Genomic DNA, 25,989 nt, shown 5'->3' with positions numbered 1-25,989 from the left:
CCTAGTTCTCTCTTAACATTGCAATCCTAGTTCTCTTTAAACATTACAATCCTAGTTCTCTCTTATCATTACAATCCTAGTTCTCTCTTATTATTACAATTCTAGTTCTCTCTAAACATTACAATCCTAGTTCTCTCTTATAATTACAATCCTAGGTCTCTCTTAACATTACAATTCTAGCTCTCTCTTATCATTACAATCCTAGTTCTCTCTTAACATTACAATCCTAGTTCTCTCTTAACATTACAATCCTAGCTCTTTCTTATCATTACAATCCTAGTTCTCTCTTAACATTACAATTCTAGTTCTCTTTAAACATTACAATCCTAGCTCTTTCTAAACATTTCCATTTTAAACAGCATAATCCAGTTGATTCTAAACATTTCAACCCAAGTTGTGCCTTAACGTTATAGTTATTTTATTTTTATTTTCAACGTTGTAATCCTGGCTTTCTCAAAACATTTATCACTATTTACTCAAAACATTTAACCCTAGTTTCAACATTATTGCTTGTATTTATCTTAAACATTCTATTTTATTTCTCTCCAAAGAATCTAATCTGAAGTATAAATATCATATTCTTTGACATTTCAATAATAGTGGAAATCATGGAAATATTACGAATCTTTTGTAATGAAAATCTGTTTTATAAACTGCTAGAGTATTATTATTAGTATCGTAACATTTTGAAATTATATTTTCTGTAAAATGTTAAAATGAATGACGAATTATATTTCCAGAATAAATATCTATTGTGAAAGTAAAATGGTGATGGAATAATTTAAGAAGAAAGACACAATCATGGAAGAAGAAACTCTTCTGGAGAACTGGAAGATTTTAAATAACAAGGCAAAAGTTGACAGTATTTAATTTCATTATCATATTCAGTTTTTAACTCTGGTAACTAGGAGAAGATGGACTATTGGGAGAAGCTGAGCTCGAAGGAGAAGATTGTTTTCCTGGACAAGTTGGCCATCCATGAGAAGAAGAAGCTCCTTATTAATACTCAACCTCTCGTGAAGAATACCGAGAAACGAAAATCTCCTGCCAAGAAAGATATTAAAATTGAAATCTTGGTCGAAAATTACAATGCTGCGCAGAGTATTGACGAGCTAGATTTTGAGCTGGCGGAGCTAGGGCGTATGGTTGAGTTCAAGGCGGAGAAGGTTGTATCCGCCGCAAAAACTCCGCTTCTTTCATACCATCTTTCCAGAGGAGAACTTTGGCAGGTTGGTTATTAAAACTGTTTTCCGCAAAAAAAAGTGCAAAGACACCCTGTTCACTTAAACTGTAATTTGCGAAAGAAAAACAATGCATTAAAAACATTTTTTAATGTTATAATTTTCCAAAAGAAACGTTCATGCGGCCTGAGTTGACCTTTATGGATAAAGATCTTTAATACCTTATAATCTTTAAAGGTTGTGAACCGGCGTGGTTTGTATGCCTTGTCTCCTGGTTCTAAGATACCTCTTCTCTGCTACCTGACTGATTACACGCTGACCGGGGTCCTGGAGCCCGGCCTTGTGGATATATTCAACCACGGTGAAAAGGTATGAATTCCATGGAATAGTTTTGGTGATAAAAATAAATAAAATGGCAATTTAATTTTTATCATAGTATCACGTGATTATCTAAATTTCAAAACTTAGAAAACTTAAATGAATACACTTATTTAATCTTTAAATGGGACGGTAAGCCTGTGTTATATCAAGTGATCGATCATCTATGCAAAGATTGAAATGCCCGACCTACAACGGTATCCTTCAAATCAAAACAAATCAAGTGAAGATCTGAAAGGGAAGGAACTCCCAGACTGCCTTGAAACTTTAATCTGATCAAAAATGTGCAAGATAACGTCGTCTTTCTGACCAGAATTTGATAATTTCTCCATTGTTTCTTTAAACTAATTAAGAAATGTGCAAGCCACTTTTGAAACCACTAATGAAAATAAATAGTCTAAATAAACAAAACATGAATATCTAATTCACACTACATCAGACGAAGCTCTCAAGAGTAAATGTTGGAAATTGCCATCTTTGCATGGAGGGTCACTTGATAATGTGCTTACAGTCTCTTTAAGGAGTTCAATACATGCGTAAATTTCATTTTACATCTTTCGTAGAACCGATCCCAGATCGTTCAGAGCTATATCAAGGAGATCTCCAGGCAGTGGAGTAGTGCTTTTATGCAGATCGTGAAAATGGGGAAATCTAGGATTTATTTGTTCAGGTTTTCTACTAATTTATCTACTCTAATGCAGGGTTACCCACAAAAGATGAGATTTTAGAGACGGCTGTTCGGATTTATACAATTCCTTTAATTTATGATTTTTCGAATATGTTAACGTGTTTCTCTCTTTGCGAAATCTTTAAACAGACAATGTACAAATTAGTTAAGTCTTCTTTCTTGAAAATAGTCTTTTTTAGTAAAAAGAATCGTCATATTTAAAGAGTTTCAGGTCATCTTTACAGTCTTGTCCTATGTCCTTAACTGGAACACTGTTCAGGTTCAGCTTTTTTTAACACGCCTTATTTACTCTGTTATTATTGTACGTATAGGAACTGTGAAGAATAGTAAGAAATTTTAAAGATAATAGCTCTTCGCTCATATATATATGTCAGCTCATATATATGTCGGCTGTATATAGCCGGCCAAACAGCTGGACCTGTTGGGCTAAATTTTTTTGAGGGAACCCATGGCTACCCTGGGGGTAACATAAGGCTAAACAAATTCGAATTTTTTTCCCACTTCAAATTAACAATTTGTTTTTAAAAATATTTTTTCTTCTTCAAAATTTCACGGGAAACGCACTTCAGCTAGGAATTAAAAAATGGTAACTCTTACAGACAAAATATTGTATTATTTGAATTTATGTTTTAATAATGCAAAAGATTGATAAAATTGATTTGAATATTATTAGTGTTGAGTTTGTGACTAATCTGCGTAAGTTCCTGCAGAGTGTATATGACCAGCTCCATAACTTTGATCCTACATTGTCTGCACTCTTCTACAGGTGGTTTATTTTCTGCTGTTTTATCCGTTAAAATAAGTTCCATTTTATCTTGTAGAAATCTTTAATATATTATTTTTTTAGGGGAACTATTCACCATGATTCTAAACTTAAAATTAAAACTTCTCCTGAAACTTAAATGCTGTTGACAAATCCTGTTTTAAACCCCCTGTAACAAATTTAAATAGTAATTAATTTTATATTATAATTAATGATAAGCAGTGCTATAAGATGTGAAATGTTAGTCCGCACTATTTTGCTTCTGGGATTCCACATTGGGNGTGTACCATGATCTTATCTTAAATACCAGAAAAAAATTAAGGGCTGACAAGAGACTGCTAAAATCTCCCTGAGGCCGAATTTAAAGAATTTAAATTTAAACCGCCGGTCAAATATGGTTGGTTTCACTTAAAATTTTCTTCAAAGTTTCAAGATTTAAGCCGATGCTTAATTGAAACCGATTTTTAGTGGATTTAAGAAGACGCGGCTCAAATTCATTAAATTCGAACAATGATTTCTTGTAAAAACATAAGTTTAGCAAAAATTTAGTTGAAAACGCGGAAGGGGGGGGGATAACCTTTTTAATGAACTAGATGCGGATATTTAAACCTATAACCATAAATAAAGTTTATTGCAGTAATGAGATGAAAACTCTGTTTTCTGTTTACGAGATCAATTTCTCCTTTATCCCCAGCTCATCCAGCATTATACCCCCCATCTACTACAGGGATATAATTTATATTTTAACAGGGATATAATTTACATTATATAACAAAGGAACTTTGGAATAAGTTGAAACCAATCTATCTGACTCTAGACTAATGGCAAAACTTTTGTACCGGATAGTGCTTGACAGGACTGAACCCGATATTCAATGTGTAAACTTTCTAAGTGTGTGTTTAACTTCTCAAATCGGGGAGAATTGTCCATCCAATGGTACTAATAAGGTATCCAACGTTCAAGTTTGCACCATCGAGAAGGAAATAAATCCGGGTGTCAGTTAATATACTTCTTTTTTGTCATAATATTACAAACTGCAATAACTTGTTTTGTCCTGAATTTAAAACTAGATTAAATTGATAAAGGAATTACTAATTCTCATATTCTTCGTAAGAAGAAAAAGGTATGAAGAAAAATATGAGTTTTTTTATTCACAATAAAGGATTAATTCAATAAATATTTCTAATATATCAAGAGAGTCTGGAAGACGACAATCTAGGGTTTCAGATTCATTGCTCACCCAGAAATATAAACTTTCTGCTCTAGAGGTATAAAAGTATCACTGCACGCGGGGTAAACAAAGCAAATATTTTTCTACTTATAAGTTGGAGTTTTGATTTTAACACATATCTAAAGCTGAGGCGCTACCAGCTGACCTCTAACTGCAGGGATTGCAAAAATAGAAATGTACAGTGTACAGGACTAAAATTGAAAAATGAAAAAAAAACGATGATTTTTCAATGATATCATAAATTTTCGAATATTTTAATATTTCTTTATTTATCAACTGCCAATTTTCTGAAATAAAATTAAATTTGAGATAAAGAAATGTTGAATCGCTTATATGTTCTCTAGATTGGAACAATACTTACGCGCTCCAAATCCGTGAGCATACAGCTGGAGCTGCAAGAGGGCAGGATGATCATCTTCTTCATGAAGAACCAGATCGAGGTCTCCACCATTGTCCTATCCAGCTCCAGTATTAAGTGCGGAGTCGTCTGCTTCGGTAATTTTTTGGTTTGATCATAAAAGAAAAAAAAATATTCTCCCAAGATAATTAAATGTAAGATTTAAGGAACAACCAGCAAAGATTTTAATACTGTAGAAACCAGAAATCGTTGGAATGAATACTGCCTTTTTCAATCTTCATGCTTTCTTTAATTAGAAATGTTAAGTCAAATTGACTTCAGTATATCGGAAAAGTCGTCTTTCTATTCTAGTGTTTTCTGGTTATTACTGTATCTTCCTTAACCTACCTCACCTTGAATATAATAATCATGGCACGAGAGGATGGGGAAAATTTCAATATGAAAATAAAGACAGCACTTAAAAATGTTTTCTGTTTACTTCTATAACATGAAGAGAAAAACCTTTGCGTTCCAAATGTTTTCCTACATCCTCTGAACTCCGAGACGCTTCCCTTAATAAATTGATAAATTTTATTGTTCTCAGGTGATCATTGGAACGTGATATTCCTGTATCCAGTCCAAGGGTTTAGGTTGACCCCCAGCGGTAGTATAGTTCTTCCCAGCCTTTATGGAACTACAGGAGAGGAGAATAGGATCGTACTCTTCTTTAACAGGAGCCTTCAGGTTGTATTTCATTACAATTTCTAAAATAAGGGTGTATTATTTCCTTGAAAAATATTCCCCACCATTGAATATCAGTTATTTCCCCACAGATGTTAGGTATTTTTGAGCGGAGAGTCACATTTTTATAGGGCTTTATTCGCTGTATTGGGAAAGGAAAGAAAATTTTGGGGTAAAAGTATAAAAAAGGATGAAAAAACTTGCCTTTTGATGTTCAATTTTTTTCCACCATAGCATCAAAAATAATTCCNTGTCAACTCCCCCTGTTCAATTTGTTCAATGTTCATTAACAATAATTAATGAATGAATATTATTTTATAAATGAAAATTGATAGTAATTTAAAAATAGGAATCCGTTTGTGAAGGATTAGTTCAGTTTTTGAAAATATTCCTCCGAGGAAGGATGGTCGAGGTAATTTTTTAAACTGTTAACAATTTAGTTGAAAACTTGATCTTATTGAGTTTAAGAGAAAAGTAAGACGACATTTAATTTAGCTGTCTCGCGCTAACTGACTGTACACTTGAAACAAAATCCCACGTGTTCTGACTGAATATATGTTAATGACACTACATTAGATGCCACTAGATGGCTCTAGTAGTGCGCAGTTTAACATCTACGTATGAATGAATGTACTAATGTTTTACAAATTTTTCTCCATAATATTTTCTAATTTACATAAAGCTATCATAAACTTTATTATCTGTTTGATAATTGTTATGATTGCATCCTTGTGAATATAATCACAGAATTGGGAGGGGGGTTGAATCTTTAAATACTCAGAGCATGTTGATTATTATTAAGATTATACTTCACAGGATCATTTCTGTAGTATGATTGACAAGTTTCCTGTCTGAAACTTGAAACCTTACTCAGCCATGATGATGAGACACATGGCGTGTTCAGAGCGTGAAAAGGTTTCGATCTTTCAAAGGATCGAGGCGTTGATGATCGCTCGGAGACCTTCCAGTTTCCGATTAGAACATGTCATCGTCTGAGTGGTTATTTTATAACGGTGTTTATCACCATTTCAATTCTTAAATCATATCTACATCAAATCCACACAAGACTTCTTAAATGTAAATGCAGAGATATCAAATCAAAACTAAGATGATTCTTAATCTGAATTTTGTATTATTCTAGTATTATTTCACAATCCAATGTCATTCAGCGCTATCTGACTATAAAATTCCAAGGGAGGGGGGGGGGGGTAATACTATTTTGCTTTTAACTGTCAACAAATTGTTTTTTTTTAATTAAAGAACTTAAAACAGAATCTAACAAAAATTGACATATCATTGCTGCAATGTAGAGTGCTTTTCTGATTGTAAAAATCATGGAAAAACTTGATGCTTTTAACTTTTCGAAGTAAAAATGCCCCTCTCTATTTGGCTTTTGCCTCCCTTAGTATTTAAAGTGCACAAATGATCCACGTGGTATGAATTTTCCGATTTCCTTTCTCATTTGTAAACCATAGATGGCGTTAGTATAGCAAAGTATAAATCTTCACAAGGAATGAAATTAAAAATAATTTATTTCTTTATCAGAATTCACTATGTTGTAAATTTGTTATATATAAGAAACAATCATTAATTTTTTCTAAAAATTCAAGTAATTCTACTGTTAAAGAAATATTCAGTTAGTCGGGAGGGGGGTTGAAACTATAATTGCTCTGATCAAGTTATATCCATTAAGATTATACTTCACAGGATCATTTCTGTAGTATGATTGACAAGTTTCCTGTCTGAAACTTGAAACCTTACTCAGCCATGATGATGAGACACAAGGCGAGTTCAGAGCGTGAAAAGGTTTCGATCTTGCAAAAGATCGAAGCATTAATGATCGCTCGGAGACCTTCCAGTTTCCGTTTAGAACATGTCATCGTCTGAGTGGTTATTTTATTATGGTGTCCTTCACCTTTTTCAACCTTAAATCATGCTCAATCTCTGCAGCTTTAACAAATATAAGCTTATCGAGCTTTGTATTTTTTTCTGAATTTTGAGTCGATTTAAGTTTTTTTCTCCAATCACTGCAATCACAATTCAAAGTTTTATATTTGTCATTCAAGGCTATTTTATTGTTATACATACTTAAATGTTACGTTTGATATAAACATTAATGTTTTCTGATTATTAAATCCTTAGGAGATGATGTAATGCCAAACTGTTTAATAATGCCCTTTTCTATAACAGTGAACAGAATGTTATATCATTCACTTAAGAATGAAATTTTGTTAGTTGTTTCCTGATCATAAAAACAAAGGAAAAGTTTGAACATTTCTGAATAGTCATGCCATCCTCCCCAAATTTGAATAATGGCCTCCCCTCAGTAGATATGGTGCACAAATTACATGTGGTAGGAAAATTCAGTTTTCTTTCTCATTTGTAAAATATAGATGGCGTTAGTATAGCAAAGTTTAAATCTTCACTAGCAATGAAATAAAAAAAATAATTTATTTCTTTATCAGAATGCACAAAGTTGTAAATTTGTTATATATAAGAAAATTATTAAGTTTTTAAAAATTCAAGTAATTCTACTGTTTAAGAAATACTCATTGAGTCAGGAGGGGGGGTTGAAACTATAAATGCTCTGATCAAGTTGTTATTCATTAAGATTATACTTCACAGGATCATTTCTGTAGTATGATTGACAAGTTTCCTGTCTGAAACTTGAAACCTTACTCAGCCATGATGATGAGACTCATGGCGTGTTCAGAGCGTGAAAAGGTTTCGATCTTTCAAAGGATCGAAGCGTTGATGATCGCTCGGAGACCTTCCAGTTTCCGATTAGAACATGTCATCGTCTGAGTGGTATTTTATTATGGTGTACATCTGACATCACCTCTTTGAACTCTCGCTTGTAATATTTTTTTTCTAAAAATTTGTTTTAAAAAGTTCTGTAGATTTTTTTATTTCTCTAATGTTTGTTTTTTCTTTGAAAATAATCAAATATTAAGTCGGGATTTTTAGATTTCTTATAAGCTAATTGTTGATTTTAGTAGGTGCATAGAACAACAAAATTCTTGTTTAGAGTATTTTACAAACAGTAAAATTAAAAGATCACATTTGCCAGTGTTCTGTTTTTTATTTTTATGTTTCTGGTGAAAAAAATATTATCAAAAAATGGTTGAGTATTACTGGGTTATTAATGATCATAAAATAACTGGGGATACTTAACAGAACTATATAGATTTTTATTTCTCCTTGTCTTGCACAATTTGATTGTTTGATTATCTTAATAACTAGCTGGTGAGCCTGGCGTTGCCCATGAAAAAAATAAAAATTCAATTTATTTTAGCCTATAACAACCCCCCGGCCACCCATGAGTGTCTACAAAAAGTTCAGCTCATTCGGTTTAGCTTTTCGGCCGGCCATATATATATATATATTTTTTTTTTCATATATATATATATATATATACAAGAATGTCTTGTTTTATTGTAAAGATGAGTGAATGTTGCAGGTTGATGATGATTTTGCAGCAAATTTATTCAAGAGAATCAACAATTGCAGCAAACTCTTTGGTTCATCCAAGGTAAAATTTCTATAGTAGAATATTAAAAATCTCACTTATTAATGAAAAATAATCAAATGAGGTTTTTGATAAGAATCAGATATTCAAGCATTTTCATTTTAAATTGATCAATATATATTTCAAAAAAATGGGTGAGTATTACTGGGTTATTAATGATCATATTTATATATATATATATATACAGGGTGGCCAAAATGTACGGATTGTACGGATTGATTTTTTTTAACCCTAAAATTGTACGGACTGTACGGATTTGTTATCAAATTGTACGGATTGTACGGATTTTTATCCTGGAAAATACACCGTTTTTTAAAAAATTTCACTCATTTCAGCAAATTTTTCATGAAAAAAAAAAAAAATTCTCGTCAAAATGAAGTTAGTTTAACTTATTTCTGCATTCTAAATAATATTAGATTGATTAATGTTTCAATTGACAATCAAAATTCATTCATAATTTTCGAGATATGTCCAAGAAGTGTTTATTGAACATGTTCTTTTTGCTTACATTTTAAAACAAAGAAGAAGAAAATGTTGCGGAATTTTTTAATGTCCCACAAAAAATTTGGGCCCGATCGGTTCAGCCGTTTTGACGTTTATTGGATACAAACAGACAGACAAGCCAAATTTATTTATAGATATATATATATTATTTCTGTTAGGTCTTGTGAAATTATTTTTAAAAAAGTGTTATCACTCTTTATCCCTCTTAGACAAAAACCTGAGTCAGTTCGTATTCTTTCTATAATTTTAAAGGTATAAAGAAGGAGAAGGGGGGGGGGAATTCCGGAAACTGAATATCTGCCATGCGGCAAGTTAGGACTGCAGCCTGGGGCAGTATACATAGGAAAACGTTTTGTGTTGCTGTTAAACTTGTAGTGTGTGACGTGAGTCGAGGTTGAGAGATTAACAGTTAATACTGGATTCTAATTGGTCCTAATAAATGTTTCATCCAATGGTAAATCATCAGTCACTCAAATCCAATAAACCCCAACGCTTAGAAAGATACCCATAGATGGTGTACTAATCGACTAAGTCCTTGAACATAATTTCACCATAAGAATGTCAAGAAAAACCTTTGATGGATTTTTATGTCACAATCATACCCTTATGCTTAAAAAATTAACATGATAAATGACATTATTATACAATGTTTGTTTTCGCTATTTTTCTTTTGGTCTACCCAAAAAACATACACTGGTTTGGTCAGTTTTGCAGTTATCGCTTCTCGGCCTTTTGGCTAAGATCAAAGTGTAGTATCTGTTCTTATCAGCTTAATATCTGATACGGGGACCATGTGTCCCCTTCGATATTAAACTTATTTTTGACAGGGGATGAAGTTAAGGAGCTTGCTCCGGCTTTATCACGGGTTGGCCTAGTATTGCAGTACCGCTAGGATCGGCCCACTTCCCCACTTACACCTTGGATAATGTTCATTAAAATACAGAAGAATAAACAGTCCTAATAACAAAAGGAATAGCCTAAATTTTCTAAAAATTTAGGAGATTCAGACAAGCATTATTCATTATGTATTTGCAATCTATAAATAGACAATTAAGTATCATTTTCTACCAAGAATTTGTGCAGGATTGTGTATTTTCTAGAAAAATCCTCCCCCCCCAAAGTTAAGTATTTTATTAAGAGTTTTACTTGCTGAATTGGGTGGGGTTTAATTTTTTATTTTTCCCAGGGGAGGGGACGGACTATCTTAAAAATTTTGTAATCCTGAATTATGTCATACCCTTATTTATATTTGATGTTTGCCAAATACTTATAGTCAGAATAAATGGGGGGGAGAGAGAGAGAGAGAGAGAGTAGTTGGATAAGGTATATGGTTAAACATATTAAAAAAAATATATAAATTGTTAAAGTAAATGTGTGAGCTTTAAATTCTAAGGTGTAGGTGGATTATTTGTGAGCGTTAAAATCTCAAACTATGATAGGCAGAACAAAAGTAAAGCTGATACGCTATTGGTCAGGTTCTTTCCTTTCCCTCTTAGTAAGGTTTGTTATTATGGCATTTATTACAACCCTAGTAACAAAAGATGGCAGCACAAAGATTATATTGTTTTATCAATTCATATTGAGTTGAACATATTCTGTATGCCAAATGAATTGATTATTTGTAATACTTTATAAACATACCATAGGAGATCTAAACTGTATTTGAATTTGTGCCTTGCAAAAGAAGTGTTGACAAGTTTAACTATCCAAATTTTATATTTGATTCAGTCTGATACCACAAGCATACTTACCTGGCGTGGAGGTTAACCGTGATCAAGAAGGCGGTTCCTCTAGGGTGAGGCCTTTCCATTGCACTTCGGTTGGGCTGACCCCTACGATTACCCCAAATGTGGGTAACTCGAACGCGTAATTTTTGATAGTGGGGGACTGCGTTCGCGCTATCCCCTTATAAATTTAAGATATCTTACCATAATTATTACTGTCTGGGTTATACAAAGATTAAATTTCCATATCTTAAAACTTTTTTAGTATATATATTATTTCTCTGTAAAAAAAGGTTTAAATCTATAAGATCTGATTCACTACTGTTTAAAATTTTATTCAATACATCATCCAATAAGAAGATGAGCTTCATACTTGAGAAAATATTTTTGTNTTGCCATTGGTCAGGTTCTTTCCTTTCCTCTCATTTTGTTAGCATTTTGTTTATTTTAACAGGACAAAGATGGCAGCACAAAGATTATCTTTGTTTTAATAATACACAATAACTTTGAAATATTCTTCATGTTCTATGAATTGACTATTTGTATTACTACATAAACAAACAATAGAAGGTCCAAGCGTTCGCGCTATCCTCTTATTACTTTAAGTTGTCAGGCGCTCAACTAGACATTTGGTTAGGGGTCTAGGTGGAAATACTTTGCGGGAAGCGCGAAAATTTTTTTTTGGCCCACCCCCCTTTACATTTTTAGGGGGGGGGGGGTAAGAAAAATGTGTGTTATACTTAAACAATAAAAAACTAACCTATTTTCAGATATAGCTTCTCAATAGCATGCTTAATTGGAAAAGAAACCTTAGTGCAAAACAGGAAAACTATCTGTCTTGATAAACTATAATGTGTGAAAAGTTAAAAATCTAGTTTTTTAGTCTTCAGTCATTAATTTTCACTCTTTTTGAGTCTTTTAAGTCAAAATTTTTTTTTGACTTTTGATTTTTGATTTTGATTGATTTGATTTTTGATTTTTGGTTCCTAATTATGAATTTTTTGTTCCTAAAAAATCTTGCCCCCCCCCCCCNATAATTAATTTTCAATACAAATTACATATATATATATAAATTTTCATTAGTTATCCATAAATCAAATATGTACATTGTACTCAATAACTGAGTGGGGGAGTGCGTTCGCGCTATCCCCTTATAAAATTAAAGATATCTACCCGGAATAAATACAGTCTTAGTTCACAAAGATAAAAATTCAACATATTTATTACCTCATGATAAAATATTAATCCTAAACTTTGTTATTAATATACATGTTTATTTCTCTGTAAATAATGTTTTTGGTTATCTAATTACTGATTCACTTTTTATTTTAGTTTATTCATTACATTTTTAACCAAGTATTCAATATTCTGGTGCACAAATAACGGGGATTGAATATACTTGTGTCAAAACGTTTTGTTTATTTCAGCTCAGTTTAATAATTTATGTTATGCTGTATCCTGTATTTTATTTCTGCTTGCAGGTCATACAATTCACAAAGCCATATCTGAAGAAATTAGACACAGTTACTGATAAATTTGAGGATTACCACAAATGCTGCTCTATCGTTTACTATTTTTGAAAATTCACCAATTTAAGCACAAAAGCCTGTGAAAGTTAGTTTTTATTGGATTACAAAGAAAAAATGATGGCTTGAAAATCAACAGTTATGGTGAAATGGTTAAAGAAAAGCCTATTTATTTAAGCTACACTAGCTGCAATTTTTTTCTATTAACTCCTAAAGAACATATGTCAAAAAAAACATGTTTAAGTCTTGCAACAACTAAAAAAATTTAAATTTGAGTATAGATTGTTTTGGACAATAAATGTACAATGTACATGTTGTACATGACTTTAACAAGGGTACAAATTATGAGAAACACCTCTTTCTAAATTATCCATGTCAGGTTAATCAGGGGCGGACACAGGATTTAAGTGAGGGGGTGGCAAGATTTTTTAGGAACAAAAAAATTGATAATTAGGAACAAAATTAAAGGATTAGGACAGGGATTTAGGAACAATAAAAAGATTGTCCAGGAATTAGGAACAAAATTAAAGGATTAGGACAGGNTATACTACAGCGGTTCAGAATTTCCGAAGTCGTATATACGACAATTATACTATGGCGGGGAAAATTTTGTTTCTACTACAGAGGTTCAGAATTCCCCGCCATCGAAACTGCGACAATTGCACTATGGCGGGGACATATAGTATATACTATTGCGGTACAGTGTACCCCCCGCCATCTTATTTACGACGGCGGAAAACCAACTCTGGCGAAGATTTAATGTTAGCTGGGTTAGGAACAATAAAAAGATTGTTCAGGAATAAGGAACAAAAATATAGGATTAGGACAGGGATTTCAGGTGGGTCGGACACAGTATTAGGAACATTAGCAATTTAAGAACAAAAAGAAATTACTAGTTTCTTACGAATTTATAATTCTAAATTTATCCTTAACAATAACATTTACTTGTTGTCGTTGATTTTTAAATTAAACTGAAGAAAAGACTCAAGATGTGCAGTGTGCCGCGTACCAATAAAACAAAACACAATGTCTGTCGTCGTATACATACATGTATAAACTTGTATTTATTTTTAACAAGTTAGAAAAATATTTTTTTCGTCCTTCTCTTCTGATCATTCAATTTTTCAATAAATATTAATTATTATATTTCCATTAAATAAAAAATAATCAAATAGCTTAAAATTGAAAAACAAATACGATTTATCAAATTGGGAACATTTTTTGCCTCGAAATCTCAAGGGAGGGCTACGCCCCTCCTTGAATCTGTCAGGGGGTGGTGAATGTCCCCCCACCACCCCCCTGTGTCCGCCCCTGAGGTTAATGCTTCATTTGCGAGTTGGATAAAAATCGGAAATCATATTTGCTGTATCTATAACTACCTATGGAAACGTTTCAGAGAGATCAGCTGTGAGTGCCTAAACATCCAATAGGAACTCGGGAAGTTTTCAAATCATCCAATGGGCAAAGCAAGACTATTAACGTTTGGATCAAATCTAGTTGCATGTTAAGTCGCATGATCTACTAGAGATGGCAGCAATTTATTTTGATCAAATTTAGAATTTTAATGGTTAACTTATGATTTATGATTTCTTATGAAACGTTTTATCTTTTTGTATATTGCCTTAATCAAATATTATCCCAAATTTAGTTTCTTTTGAATTAAACATTTTCAACATTTTTCTTTTCACTACCTAAATTACTAATAGGGATATCAAAGTGTTAGTGTTAATACTCAAGCTTTCCACACATACCGAATAAATCTTTCGCCTTTTACTAAAGATTTCCGTGTATGGGGGGCAACAATTGAGACTAATAGTATTTATCTACGAGCTACCTTTAGGTGGCTTCCTAAATCTAAATATACCTCAACAGTTATAATTAGGTTTTAAAGCCTATTGTTATGATCTACACTGGCTGTGATCAACTTTTTATTTTCTATTAATTCCTAAACAACATGATTATTATTTAAGAATTGTTTTAGTCTTGCAACAACTAACAAAAGTTTTAAATTGAGTTATAGATCATCATGAACTATATATGTGCAATGTACATGTTGTACATAACTAAAATGGGAGTACAATCCAAGAGAAACAACTTTCTAATACGTCCATGTCGGGTAAATGCAAAATTCGGTGATGAATTGTTTGGGTAAATGCTTCACTTTTTAGTTTGATAAAAATCAGAAAACATGTTTGCTGTATCTATAACTACCTACGGAAACATTTCAGAGAGATCAGCTGTGAGTGCCTAAACATCCAATAGGAAGTCGGGAAGGTTTCAAATCATCCAATGGGCAAAGCAAGTTCATTAACGTTTGGATCAAATCTAGTTGCATGTTAAGTCGCATAATCTACTAAAGATGGCAGCACTTTATTTTGATCAAATTTAGATTTTTAATTGCTTACTTATGATTTTATTATTTCTTAAGAAATGTCTTATCTTTTTCTATATTGCCTTAACCAAATATTATCCCAAATTTAGTCTCTTTTGAATTAAACATTTTTAACTTTTTTCTTTTTCACTACCTAAATTACTAATACGGATATGAACATGTTAGTGTTCATACTCAAGCTTTCCACACATACCGAATAAATCTTTCGCCTTTTACTAAAGATTTCCGTGTATGGGGGGCAACAATTGAGACTAATATTATTTATCTACGAGCTACCTTCAGGTAGCTTCCTAAATCAAAAGCCTAATGTTATGAACTATAATGGCTGGGATCAACTTTTTTATTTTCCATTAACTCCCAAACAACCTTATCAAAGAATTGTTTAAAGTCTTGCAACAAAAAATACAAGTTTTAATTTGAGTTATAGATTATCATGAACAATATATGTACAATGTACATGTTTACAGAACTAAAATGGGAGTAACATTTAACCTTTCTAATTTGTTGGGTGAATGCAAAATTCGGTGATGTATTGTTCGGGTAAATGCTTAACTTTTCAGTTTGATAAAAATCAGAAAACATTTTTGCTGTATCTATAACTACCTACGGAAACGTTTCAGAGAGATCAGCTGTGAGGGAACCCCTAAACGTCCAATAGGAAGTCGGGAAGGTTTCAAATCATCCAATGGGCAAAGCAAGACTATTAACGTGTGGATCAAATCTAGTTGCATGTTAAGTCGCATTATCTACTAAAGATGGCAGCACTTTATTTTGATCAAATTTAGATTTTTAGCTGCTAACTTTTGATTTTATGATTTCTTAAGAAATGTCTTATCTTTTTCTATATTGCCTTAATCAAATATTATCCCAAATTTAGTTTCTTTTGAATTAAACATTTTCAACATTTATCTTTTTCACTACCTAAATTATTAATACGGATATTAACGTGTTTGTGTTCATACTCAAGCTTTCCACACATACCGAATAAATCTTTCGCCTTTTACTAAAGATTTCCGTGTATGGGGGGCAACAATTGAGACTAATAGTATTTATTTGGAAAATAGTATATTTGTGAGCGTATTCAGTTCAGGATGCATGATGTTCATTGGAGGAGATAGTTAACATCAAGCCAGTCATTGGTCCATAAACATAATATTACATGGAAAATTGTTTAGTGTGCTCTACAATAGATGGGGACACAGAGCAAATATGTAAATCTACTTTTTGGCCTTTTCTTTTTATATTTTATTTTGAAACAATTTTATTATAAAAATAAAATCTAGACGAGTTGGTATTCTGAATAAATATGGCGTCTACAACAAAAATGGTAATATAATGAAACCACTCTCTTCCTCCATGAAAACAAAGTAGGAAACTAATCATTAAAAATTTCAAACGTGGTACGTGTTTCCCACAGCCTACAGGCGTAATAAATAAAATTTCTGCTAATTTCTAAAAATTTCAATGTGGGTTATGTTCCCACTTGTGTAATAACTAAAATTCCTTCTATCTGTGTTAAAATTAAATCTTACTTAAAAAAAACGAATCTAGAAATTCTGCGTTTCCGACATAAAATTAAATATTTATATGAAATACAAATACAAAAATAATATCACTATGAAACTTCTTATTGAATACTATAAGCGATACTTCCAGGTCGCAAAGAAGTTTCTTTTCTTAAATAATTTAAAAAAAATGAATTTAAATCATAGAAAATTAGAGTATCTCAATGTGAGGATCTCCATGTAAAAATTGCACAAACTCCTTTAGAATTTATACAATTTCACTTGGAAGTCCTCCAGTCGAAGTACTCCCATTTTCTATCTGAAATAAACGATATATTACACACTGTTAAAACCCGACGAACGATGATGTGGAAGTAAGCCTTCTAGGCCTTACCAGGCCTGATGAAGACTCGGTGCCGCGCTCTACTCGTCTACCGCTTTCTCTCTTCATGCGCGTTCGTACTCGTACCAGGCGCGTTTTAAAGTTCAAAAGGGAATATACCTGACAATTTTAGATAAAGCTTATGTATCAAAAATTGCTGTTCTAAGAGAAACGAATTTGCAGGATTGTAATCCGGCGCAGATTAACCGTGATCAAGAAGGCGGTTCCTCTAGGGTGAGGTCTTTCCATTGCACTACGGTTGGGCTGACCCCTACGATTACCCCAAATGTGGGTAACTCGAACGCGTAATTTTTGATAGTGGGGGACTGCGTTCGCGCTATCCCCTTATAAAACATTAATCGCGCATTATATAAACCAAGAAGATGCTGATTGATAATTTCTAATGAAGGATAACTAATAACTCTGTATAATTGGATTATACATAAGATGTGTAGAGCAAAATCTCAGCGGGGGGGGGGGGGGTATCCCGCATCAGCCACTTAAAAATTGTTTCAAGGTTTTTGTTTAGTCTAGATCCAAATGCATGATTGCAGACCTCTATAGGTAGGTTTATAAAACACATGTCGTGGGAAAAATATTAAGTTTTGACAAATATCAATACGTGACATAGAATATCCATGTACTGTTTTGCTTCATTCTATTTTCATAAGGATGGAAATGATGAGTTTAAGTTTGATTCCAAGGAAGAGAAGATTCACTATGAGGAAACTAAGAAGAAGCCCAAACAGTCGAAATCAGCATATTCTAAAGGAACTAATTATATTTAATGCCCTTATTTTTCGCAAAATATCAATGTTTTAACTTAAATTGTCTAATTTATGGAATTACATTATTTTAATTGATTGGTTGATAGAAAAAGAAGTTGAATCAGAGAAATATTTGGATGAATCCTTCACAGGTTCAGAATCCGCTTCTTCAGATGGTTAGTATTTTTGAATTAATCTATTTACTCTTTATTTTTTTTAAATCTACGTAAGCATTTTTTTGCTATCACTAGATCTAAAAAGATTTATTTCATCTGCTGAAAGGAAAAATTATATTTTTTTATTTCCCTCAAACCTATTTTTTTTTTAGATGATGTCGACTATGACGAACTGGATTATGATGAAGATGGAGAACTCCCAACTCCTAATAACACTCCGACCAAGATGAGGATGGTAATCATTTATATTCTTACATTTCAATATCTTAAAGGACTTCTTCTACATTGTTAATTTTTACCCATCTTGGGCACTATGGAGTTGAGAAAAACTTGTGATTAAAATCAATTTCAACCTCAGATTGATATTGTTTTTGTAGCACCACACTGGAGGAACTACTTCAAAGCATAGAGATTCCTCCAAGTACATGGAGAAGTATAGCAGCCATTCAACTTCATCTAAACTCACGGGGAAAGAAGAGATGAAGAAACTGAACCAGAACTTATCCGGAAACGGGTATATATTTTGATTAATACAAATTTTTTCAAGACTGTAGTAAGGTTTTTTGAATAGTTGGTAGTTCTTTATAGGGAAAATAGACAAATTGTGTAGGAACTTATCCAAATAATCGTACAGGGTCATTTTTCTTTTTCTCCGAAACAGTATGATGGGATAAAAAGATATGTCTTTATAAATTAGCATTGTAAAATTCTCTAAAATAGTTTTAAAATGGTTTTTTTTCCTGTAGTCTCATGAAGGCTATGCTTGTTAACACTTTAACTCAAATTATGAACAGGAATTCGGACTCACAGTTTTACCCACATTTTACAAACCCCAGTTTGTTAAAGCCAGAACAATAGTTTTTACTATTATTTAGTTCTGGAAGTTTCTATGATGCGCTGGACACAATTCATCAAGCATTAAAAGTAGAAAATTCTGACTCGGAGGATTCAGATAATGGTGACCAAGGTTCAGATGAAAGTATGGTTGACGATTCAGATAATGGTGACCAAGGTTCAGATGAAAGTATGGTTGACGATTCAGATAATGGTGACCAAGGTTCAGATGAAAGTATGGTTGACAATTCAGATAATGGTGACCAAGGTTCAGATGAAAGTATGCAGGTTGACGATTCAGATAATGTTCTGCTGACAGATTCAGAATATGATTCAGATTCAGATGATGGCGGCAGGTTGGTGATTCTTTAAAAGCAATAACACATGTTTTAAAAACAATTTTCCTCGTGCATATCTAAGAGTCGGACCTCAATTTCGTTTTTACTAATACTCTGTTGCAGTTTGAATAAATACACTTTTATGATTATTATTATTATAATATAATAATTATCTATATTAAAATTAAAAAGAAACATATACAAAAGGGGTCATTATTATTAATTTTTTTTATAGTGTCATCTTAATGTTAACAATAAAAAGACGACCATGAACAAATTACTTGTGATTGGCTAAAATTTCTAAGATTGCTCCTATTGGTTGTATTCATATCGTACAGTTCGTCTGCTTTTTATGTTCTTCAGTAATCAGAAACCGAAAATATGAATCGCTCCCAAAGAATTAAGAAAATGAATTATTTGCGACCTGTAACGAATTTTAAACTGTTTAAGAAGAGGGTAACCTATACCTCTTGTTCAGGTTTGACGATATGTCAGAGAGAGAACCACGCTGGTATGATAATTTGAAGAAGAAACCTAAGATGACCCCCTTGCAAGCCTTAAAAGAACAGATTGCTATCGTCGCTTTTATGGAAAATTTGTCAACGACTGGCAAAGAAGAGTATGTTAAACGGCAGACGGTTCCTCCACAGAAGGAAGGGAAAGAAGAAGTCGGGAGTAAATCAATTTCCAAGTCCGGGAACTCCTCAAAAAACCCAGAGTTTGGAAAACAGGTGGAAAATCCTCCAAGAAACCATCAGAAAGAAAACCGTCCAATTTCCATGAAGAAAACATCCGATGGAAGACTGGCCAATCAAGTTGAGAAACCACGGACAGGAAAATCCATAAATCAGAGTCCAAGGAAAGATCTTTTAAAAATAAATAATAGATCTCCTGACGATCAGACTCTGAAAGGAAACCCTGGAGTTAAAGCACAACATGGAAACCCTGCTGACACGATTCAGAAAGCTATCCCTGCAGCCAAAGCCCAGTATAATGAAAACACTGCTGACAAGATGCCTAAAGGATCCTCTGTAACTAAAGCCCAGCATGAAAACCCTCCTGACAAAATGCCTGAAGGAACCCCTGCAGATTTGGTCCGGCATGGAAACCCTGCTGACAAAATGCCGAAAGGAAACCCTGTAGCTAAAGCACACTATGGAAACCTTGTAGCACATCATGGAACTTCACAGACTCCTAAAGGAACCCTGGTTGCCAGCACACAGCATGGAACTCCTATTCCTCAGACTCAAAAAGGAACCCCTATTCCACAGACTCAAAAAGGAGTCCTTATTCCACAGACTCCAAAAGGAACCCTGGTGGCCAGCACACAGTATGGAACCCCTATACCTCAGACTCAAAAAGGAACCCCTATTCCTCAGACTCAAAAAGGAACCCCTGTTCCACAGACTCTAAAAGGAACCCCTGTAATCATTCCTACCAAGGCTCAGAACGGAAAATCTGCGAAACCAAAATATATTCCCCCCAAAAGAGGGTCACAGAAAATCCCTGCCTTTGCTCTGGAGGAAGGATCTGATATCCCAGATCGGGAATTAATACTAGAGTTGTGGAGCGCAAAGTATACTAAGAAGAACAAAACTGAAGCTGAGGAAAGGAGACTTCAAGTCCTAGCTTTGGAATTCATGGATTTTAACAGAAGAGAGGGAAGGTATGCTGAGGATAAAGAGTTTATGATTCGAAAACTAAACGGCCAACCCACTTCAGATATAGGAACTGTGGAAGAGATATCACCACGTGAGAGCACTAGTTCTCCAGGTTCTATTGACCAAAGTCAAGAATATAACAGGATATGTCCCTGCCGATCCTGCACCTGTATAATAAAGAATTCATACAAGGGAGCTTATTTCACCAATTAAATACTTACTTTTATATATCTTGTTTTCCTGGGGTCTTCAATTAACTTTAAAATTGTTTTAATCAGAATTTTTAAAAAAGTAACTTTTTCAATTTAAATGTTTCTTCTCCCAAATAATTCTTCCAGGGTTGGTTTTACCGGGATACATGAAAGGCTAACACCTACTCAAGTTATCGCTGAGGGGTATATATTTTCAAGAATTCTCCCTCATTACACTCCGTGGGTTGGAAGGGTTGGTCCAACTAGCACTTTTTTCACACTTTCTGATACTTTTACCCTAAAATTTTTTTTTCACATTTCACTGCAAGAAACTTAAAAACCTCTTATTGCAACAAGCATTATTGTTGAAATATCGGTGGTGACTAGTTGAGGAATGAAGTTTACGAGTGTAGATGTGAGGATTGTAAATATACAAGATCAGATCATTACACTACAATGCGAAGACGAGGATATCTCAACCACAAGTGCCATGTTTGCCACCTGGAGCGCAGGAAACGAGAAATCTGGACTCGGGTAATCTTTTTACCATTTCTTAATCATTTTAACGGCTCTGTTCAATTTATTATCTAAATTACACCCCCTCTATGAATTTAAGGCGGGGACAAAAGGAGTTTTTGAAGATTAAGAAGTGATTTTTTTAAATTAGCACTCTCCCACCCGCGATCCATGAGGGGGGGGGGTTGCATGATTTTTGAAGATCTGAGAAAAGAATAAAATGTTGAACGTTTAAATACTCTCTCAAAATTTATTTAGTCACCTCTAAAAAGTTTTTTTATTTCCAAACATACTTAATCTCTGTCGAATAAAAAAAGATCCTCTAGAAGGGATGGGGGGAAGAATGTTTTAAGAGAATATACACCCTGCTTATGGGTTTGTGATGTTGGAGGTGACTACTACCCTGTTCAGGCTGCTGGTATGCTGCGTGACGAGCTAGAGGATTGCTATTGTACAGATTGTACAGACTATAAGGTTGATAAGACCAGGCATTATGTGGAATGTAGATGTCATAGGTTAGTACGTTTTTTTCAATCAGATGGATCAAAAATGGTCTGACATTTATTGGATAAATTATAAAATGAAGGTAAAGAAGCCAATAATAAGGATCTGGAGCCGTAAGCGGCAAAATATTGATCAAAATTATTGTTCTCTAAGAGTTTTCTATGAATTGTATTTTTTCAGATGTAAGTGTATGATCCTTATCGCTGATGTTGAAGTCGGAAACGTTAAGCCATTTCGTCTCTCCCATCTTCTACCGACCCAGTGCCAGACAAACCCTACTCCACGTTCTGAAACCACAGTTCCCTGCAGCAAGCCGGGTTCATCATCTATGAACAAACCGGGTAAAGTACAGAACGGGTTTCCTTCTTCCTCTACTTTTCCTACTCCACCCTCAAGATACGAGCAGTCTCCTAACTCTGGTCCTATCACCAGCAGATCTTCTCCAGGAGCTGAACCCACCAGGAGTCCTCCTGTTCAACAATCTACAGGTTTCTTATTTTATTTAAATTAGTTTAGGAACCCAGCTTTTCCTGCAGATTTACCCATAAAAAAATTAAGCCACTAAACTTAAAATATTTAAACCATGCTAAGAAAGTTCCTGTGGTTCTACCGAGTTTCCCCATCAAAATTTAAGGCAAATTATCGGTTGAGTATTTTTTGAGTTGTGATGGGAAAACAAACAACAAACAAACAAACAGAGATAACTACTTTGTTTTAAACCGATTTTTTCAGACTCGAGAAACTGGTCGAATATTCCCCTACTTATCGCAGATACCAAGTTGGAGTTCTTTCGTCTAAACGTGGTGAGTAACCATTTTAATATTCGTGTACGGTTTTCCCGGACAGAACCATTTATTTTCCCCTACTCTAATACATGATGAGGCTTTAGATCCTATTGGTAAAATCAATAAATTGTAAATTGTAAGAAGAAAACTAGCTGGTAAGTTTGTTTTTTTTAAACTGCAGCTTCGAAGATAATTTTTAAAAATTAGCATAAACTTAATACAAGGCTTCAGGGACGCTTCGTGGCCCATTTTCTTGAAACAATTTTAGCTTGTAAAACAGTTTTAAGTCGCCATTGTTTCATCGTTCTCCAGTAAATGCAATTTTCTCTATTTAAAGTGGATTTTCAGAAATAATAAATGTCAAATTTCTTTCCGAGCTAAATTTTTTTAATTTCAACGAGCAATAAAAATTTTGCCCTGCCGTTTTGACGTTAATTGGACGCAAACAAACAAGTTAAATATATTCAAATAGATTTAATTGTTTAGCCAAGCTTTATCTTCGAACGCTGGGACAGGGAGGCTGTTCGTGCTGTCAGGGAGTTCTTAGAACGGAAGTGGGAAACTTTAAAGCATGCTTCCGGAAGCGGAAACCACGTTTATCCTTCTGTTAATGACAATATAGCAACCGGAAATGAAAGGTACAAGTCCAAAAAATAGTTTTTCTTTCTTCAAACCAAATTAATAAAAATAAAATTTTAAATATTTCAAATTTGTTCAGAGCTCCTGAATCTGATGATTGTAGTAAAACAGAGAGCAGTGTGTCTACGGAGAAAGGTTAACTCATTTTTAATGTCCTTTGCCTTGATTTGCATTTTGCACCATTACAACATTTACAACAACGAGCTGTTAGCGCGTATGCTTTTAATGCAGTAAATTGAATACTTGCTTCAAACTCTTTTCTACGCAATCTGATACATCAAACTTTTCAATCTTCTTTAGCAGAATTCATAGAGTTTGAAATATCAAAGATCTACTTCTCGTTTTGCAAAGATGTAAGGAGGGAAAGAAAATTACTTTGAGAGGAGTAATTAGTGTCTTTGTTTAGGTTCAGGTTGGGTTGGAAAGGTTAGAATTCGAAGTTTCCTGACTCCGGTACCTGGCACTGGTGAAAGAGATCCGCAGCTAGATCAAATCCTTCAAAGTAAAAACAGGTTTGTAAGATATTTTAGTTTCGGAATATAATAAATAGATTTAGGCAGAATTCAGGGGTATTTATTTTTAAGAAATACAGGAAAACGATTTTTAAAGATGCTCTACTAGAAAAATGGAAAACTGGACATCTTAATGATATTTTTTTTCCAATTTTTCAGATACTTGTTACTGAAAAATTCGTGTATTTTCCAACCAAGCATTTTTTCTTAAATCTATTCCCCAATTCAGCTAAGAAACCCTAAAAGAAACATCCCTACATCAGGGGGGGGATTTAATTTTCAAACGGATTTTTAAAAGAAAATGTACACCATTAACAGCATTAGAATGACAAAATTAAGAAGAAAAAATTGAGTTTTAGCTGGGATGTGGAGGATAATACAACAAGTAATCAGTACATCTCCGTTTTGTCCTCATAAGTTGGTATTTAGTGATTATAAACCTAAAAAGTATTCCACACGCCACAGGGAAAAATATTTCAGAGATGGGGGATATATATCCCTGGTACATTGATAATTTAGAGCTGGAGAGGAGGGGGGTAGAAATTCTTTAAAAGTTTAATTGATGAATTTTGCAGGGTAACTCTTCAATTTGACGAAGATATGACCCATCACTATGACGAGATGGGAAACAGGATTATCGACGCGTCAATAAGAGAACGGGATGATGAGAAGATGAAAAGTGCTGTGAACGTGAATGTAAAGAGAGGACTGGAGAATCATGAGAAGCATCCAGGTGGGAAAAGAGGACGTGAAGATGTAACTGACAAGGACGGAAGTCCTCATCTCAGCATGAAAAGAGGACGTATTGAAAATGAGAAGAAGGACGATGAAATTCTGGCTGTGTGTCCTCTTTCCAAGAATAAAATCCAAGAATGTGGTTCCAAAGATGTTAAAGATCTAAACCTGGACTCAGTAAGAGCTGTCTCTTCTTCTTCTGGTTCAGCAAAAAGGATTGCTGAAAAGCAGGTCCAGGGAGGGATCAACCCTTCTACAGTAGGAGGACCACCCATGAGTAAACCACCTGCAGTAGGAGGACCACCCCTGAGTAAGCCACCTGCAGTAGGAGGACAACCCCTGAGTAATCCACCTGCACTAGGAGGACAACCCCTGAGTAAACCACCTGCAGAAGGACCCCTGAGTAAACCACCTGCAGTAGGAGGACAACCCCTGAGTAATCCAGCTGCAGTAGGAGGACAACCCCTGAGTAATCCACCTACGTTAACAAAGCAACACCAGAACTCCCTGACAAGTTACCTCCCTGCTAATTTTGTCTCTCTGAATGAGTATACAGGAAATAACTATTGGAGTGAACCGTTTCATAAAGAAATGGTCAGGTAACAAATTATTTTAGGTGTTTAGAAACTGAAGAAAAAAAATATCATTTTTTCCCCTAGAGAAAAACCTTGAAAATATTTTTAACCCACTGATCCATTATTAATTATAAATAAGCTTTGAAAAACACAAAATGGTAAAAAATTAGAAATTTTAAATAATCTAATCAATAAAACTTGTGAAACTTACAAAACTATAATTAGGGAGATGATCCGGATGGATATGACCTATTCTGAAGTGGCAAGAGTTACAGGAATCAAGTACAGCTTGCTTTACTCCAGATACAAGACACTTCGTCAGAATATCCAGTCCAATCCTACCCAGTAAACAAGACACTTCGTCAGAATATCCAGTCCAATCCTACCCAGTAACCAAGACACTTCGTCAGAATATCCGGTCCAATCCTACCCAGTAAACAAGACACTTCGTCAGAATATCCAGTCCAATCCTACCCAGTAAACAAGACACTTCGTCAGAATATCCAGTCCAATCCTACCCAGTAACCAAGATACTTCGTGTCAGAATATCCGGTCCAATCCTACCCAGTAAACAAGACACTTCGTCAGAATATCCAGTCCAATCCTAGCCAGTAAACAAGACACTTCGTCAGAATATCCGGTCCAATCCTACCCAGTAACCAAGATACTTCGTGTCAGAATATCCGGTCCAATCCTACCCAGTAAATAAGACACTTCGTCAGAGTATCCACTCCAATCCTACCCAGTAAAGAGGATACTTTTTTCTAAATATCCAAGCCAATTCCGCGATCAGGATACTTTTGTATAATATCCAACTCAGCGATCAGAATATCCAATTTTATTCAAAAACTATACTTTTTCAGAATATCCAATCC

At 34.0% G+C, this 25,989-nt stretch overlaps 1 protein-coding gene and 9 non-coding genes across 13 annotated transcripts; all 10 read left to right on the top strand.

The window, feature by feature from the left end:
- The first annotated feature begins 734 nt into the window (after window positions 1-734).
- Window positions 735-25,957, top strand: LOC111706648 (uncharacterized). 4 transcript variants are annotated; one of them, XM_023479565.1, is made up of 27 exons: window positions 735-849; window positions 909-1,229; window positions 1,419-1,550; window positions 2,123-2,229; window positions 2,921-3,013; window positions 3,648-3,737; window positions 4,206-4,278; window positions 4,586-4,736; window positions 5,183-5,322; window positions 5,669-5,731; window positions 8,780-8,851; window positions 17,553-17,652; window positions 17,756-17,824; window positions 17,977-18,059; window positions 18,202-18,338; window positions 18,700-18,782; window positions 18,828-19,014; window positions 19,475-20,849; window positions 21,236-21,382; window positions 21,776-21,879; window positions 22,049-22,356; window positions 22,601-22,671; window positions 23,140-23,291; window positions 23,372-23,427; window positions 23,699-23,804; window positions 24,380-25,138; window positions 25,340-25,957. In XM_023479565.1, exons 1-27 carry the CDS (start codon window positions 802-804, stop codon window positions 25,461-25,463), a joined length of 5,151 nt encoding a protein of 1,716 aa, XP_023335333.1. In that variant the 5' UTR covers window positions 735-801; the 3' UTR covers window positions 25,464-25,957. The 4 variants fall into 4 exon arrangements, with proteins under 4 accessions (XP_023335333.1, XP_023335334.1, XP_023335335.1 ...); XM_023479566.1 differs by having other exon boundaries at window positions 18,700-18,791; window positions 18,837-19,014; XM_023479567.1 differs by having other exon boundaries at window positions 735-848; window positions 962-1,229; window positions 18,700-19,014.
- Window positions 6,119-6,320, top strand: LOC111706658 (small nucleolar RNA U3). Its single transcript, XR_002766284.1, has one exon. It is a non-coding gene; the product is annotated as a small nucleolar RNA U3 (small nucleolar RNA).
- LOC111706651 (small nucleolar RNA U3) lies at window positions 7,010-7,211 on the top strand. Its single transcript, XR_002766277.1, has one exon. It is a non-coding gene; the product is annotated as a small nucleolar RNA U3 (small nucleolar RNA).
- Window positions 7,928-8,129, top strand: LOC111706657 (small nucleolar RNA U3). The gene has a single exon (XR_002766283.1). It is a non-coding gene; the product is annotated as a small nucleolar RNA U3 (small nucleolar RNA).
- Window positions 10,069-10,260, top strand: LOC111706656 (U2 spliceosomal RNA). The gene has a single exon (XR_002766282.1). It is a non-coding gene; the product is annotated as a U2 spliceosomal RNA (small nuclear RNA).
- On the top strand, window positions 11,096-11,260 carry LOC111706650 (U1 spliceosomal RNA). The gene has a single exon (XR_002766276.1). It is a non-coding gene; the product is annotated as a U1 spliceosomal RNA (small nuclear RNA).
- On the top strand, window positions 14,332-14,449 carry LOC111706653 (U5 spliceosomal RNA). The gene has a single exon (XR_002766279.1). It is a non-coding gene; the product is annotated as a U5 spliceosomal RNA (small nuclear RNA).
- Window positions 15,166-15,283, top strand: LOC111706652 (U5 spliceosomal RNA). The gene has a single exon (XR_002766278.1). It is a non-coding gene; the product is annotated as a U5 spliceosomal RNA (small nuclear RNA).
- LOC111706654 (U5 spliceosomal RNA) lies at window positions 15,954-16,065 on the top strand. The gene has a single exon (XR_002766280.1). It is a non-coding gene; the product is annotated as a U5 spliceosomal RNA (small nuclear RNA).
- Window positions 17,066-17,228, top strand: LOC111706655 (U1 spliceosomal RNA). Its single transcript, XR_002766281.1, has one exon. It is a non-coding gene; the product is annotated as a U1 spliceosomal RNA (small nuclear RNA).
- Window positions 25,958-25,989: the final 32 nt, after the last annotated feature.

Source organism: Eurytemora carolleeae, unplaced genomic scaffold, assembly GCF_000591075.1.
Source record: "Eurytemora carolleeae unplaced genomic scaffold, Eaff_2.0 scaffold741, whole genome shotgun sequence".
Taxonomy (NCBI): Eukaryota; Metazoa; Arthropoda; class Copepoda; order Calanoida; family Temoridae; genus Eurytemora; species Eurytemora carolleeae.
The sequence above is the reverse complement of the archived record's forward strand: the minus strand, read 5'-3'. Positions and strand labels throughout refer to the sequence as shown.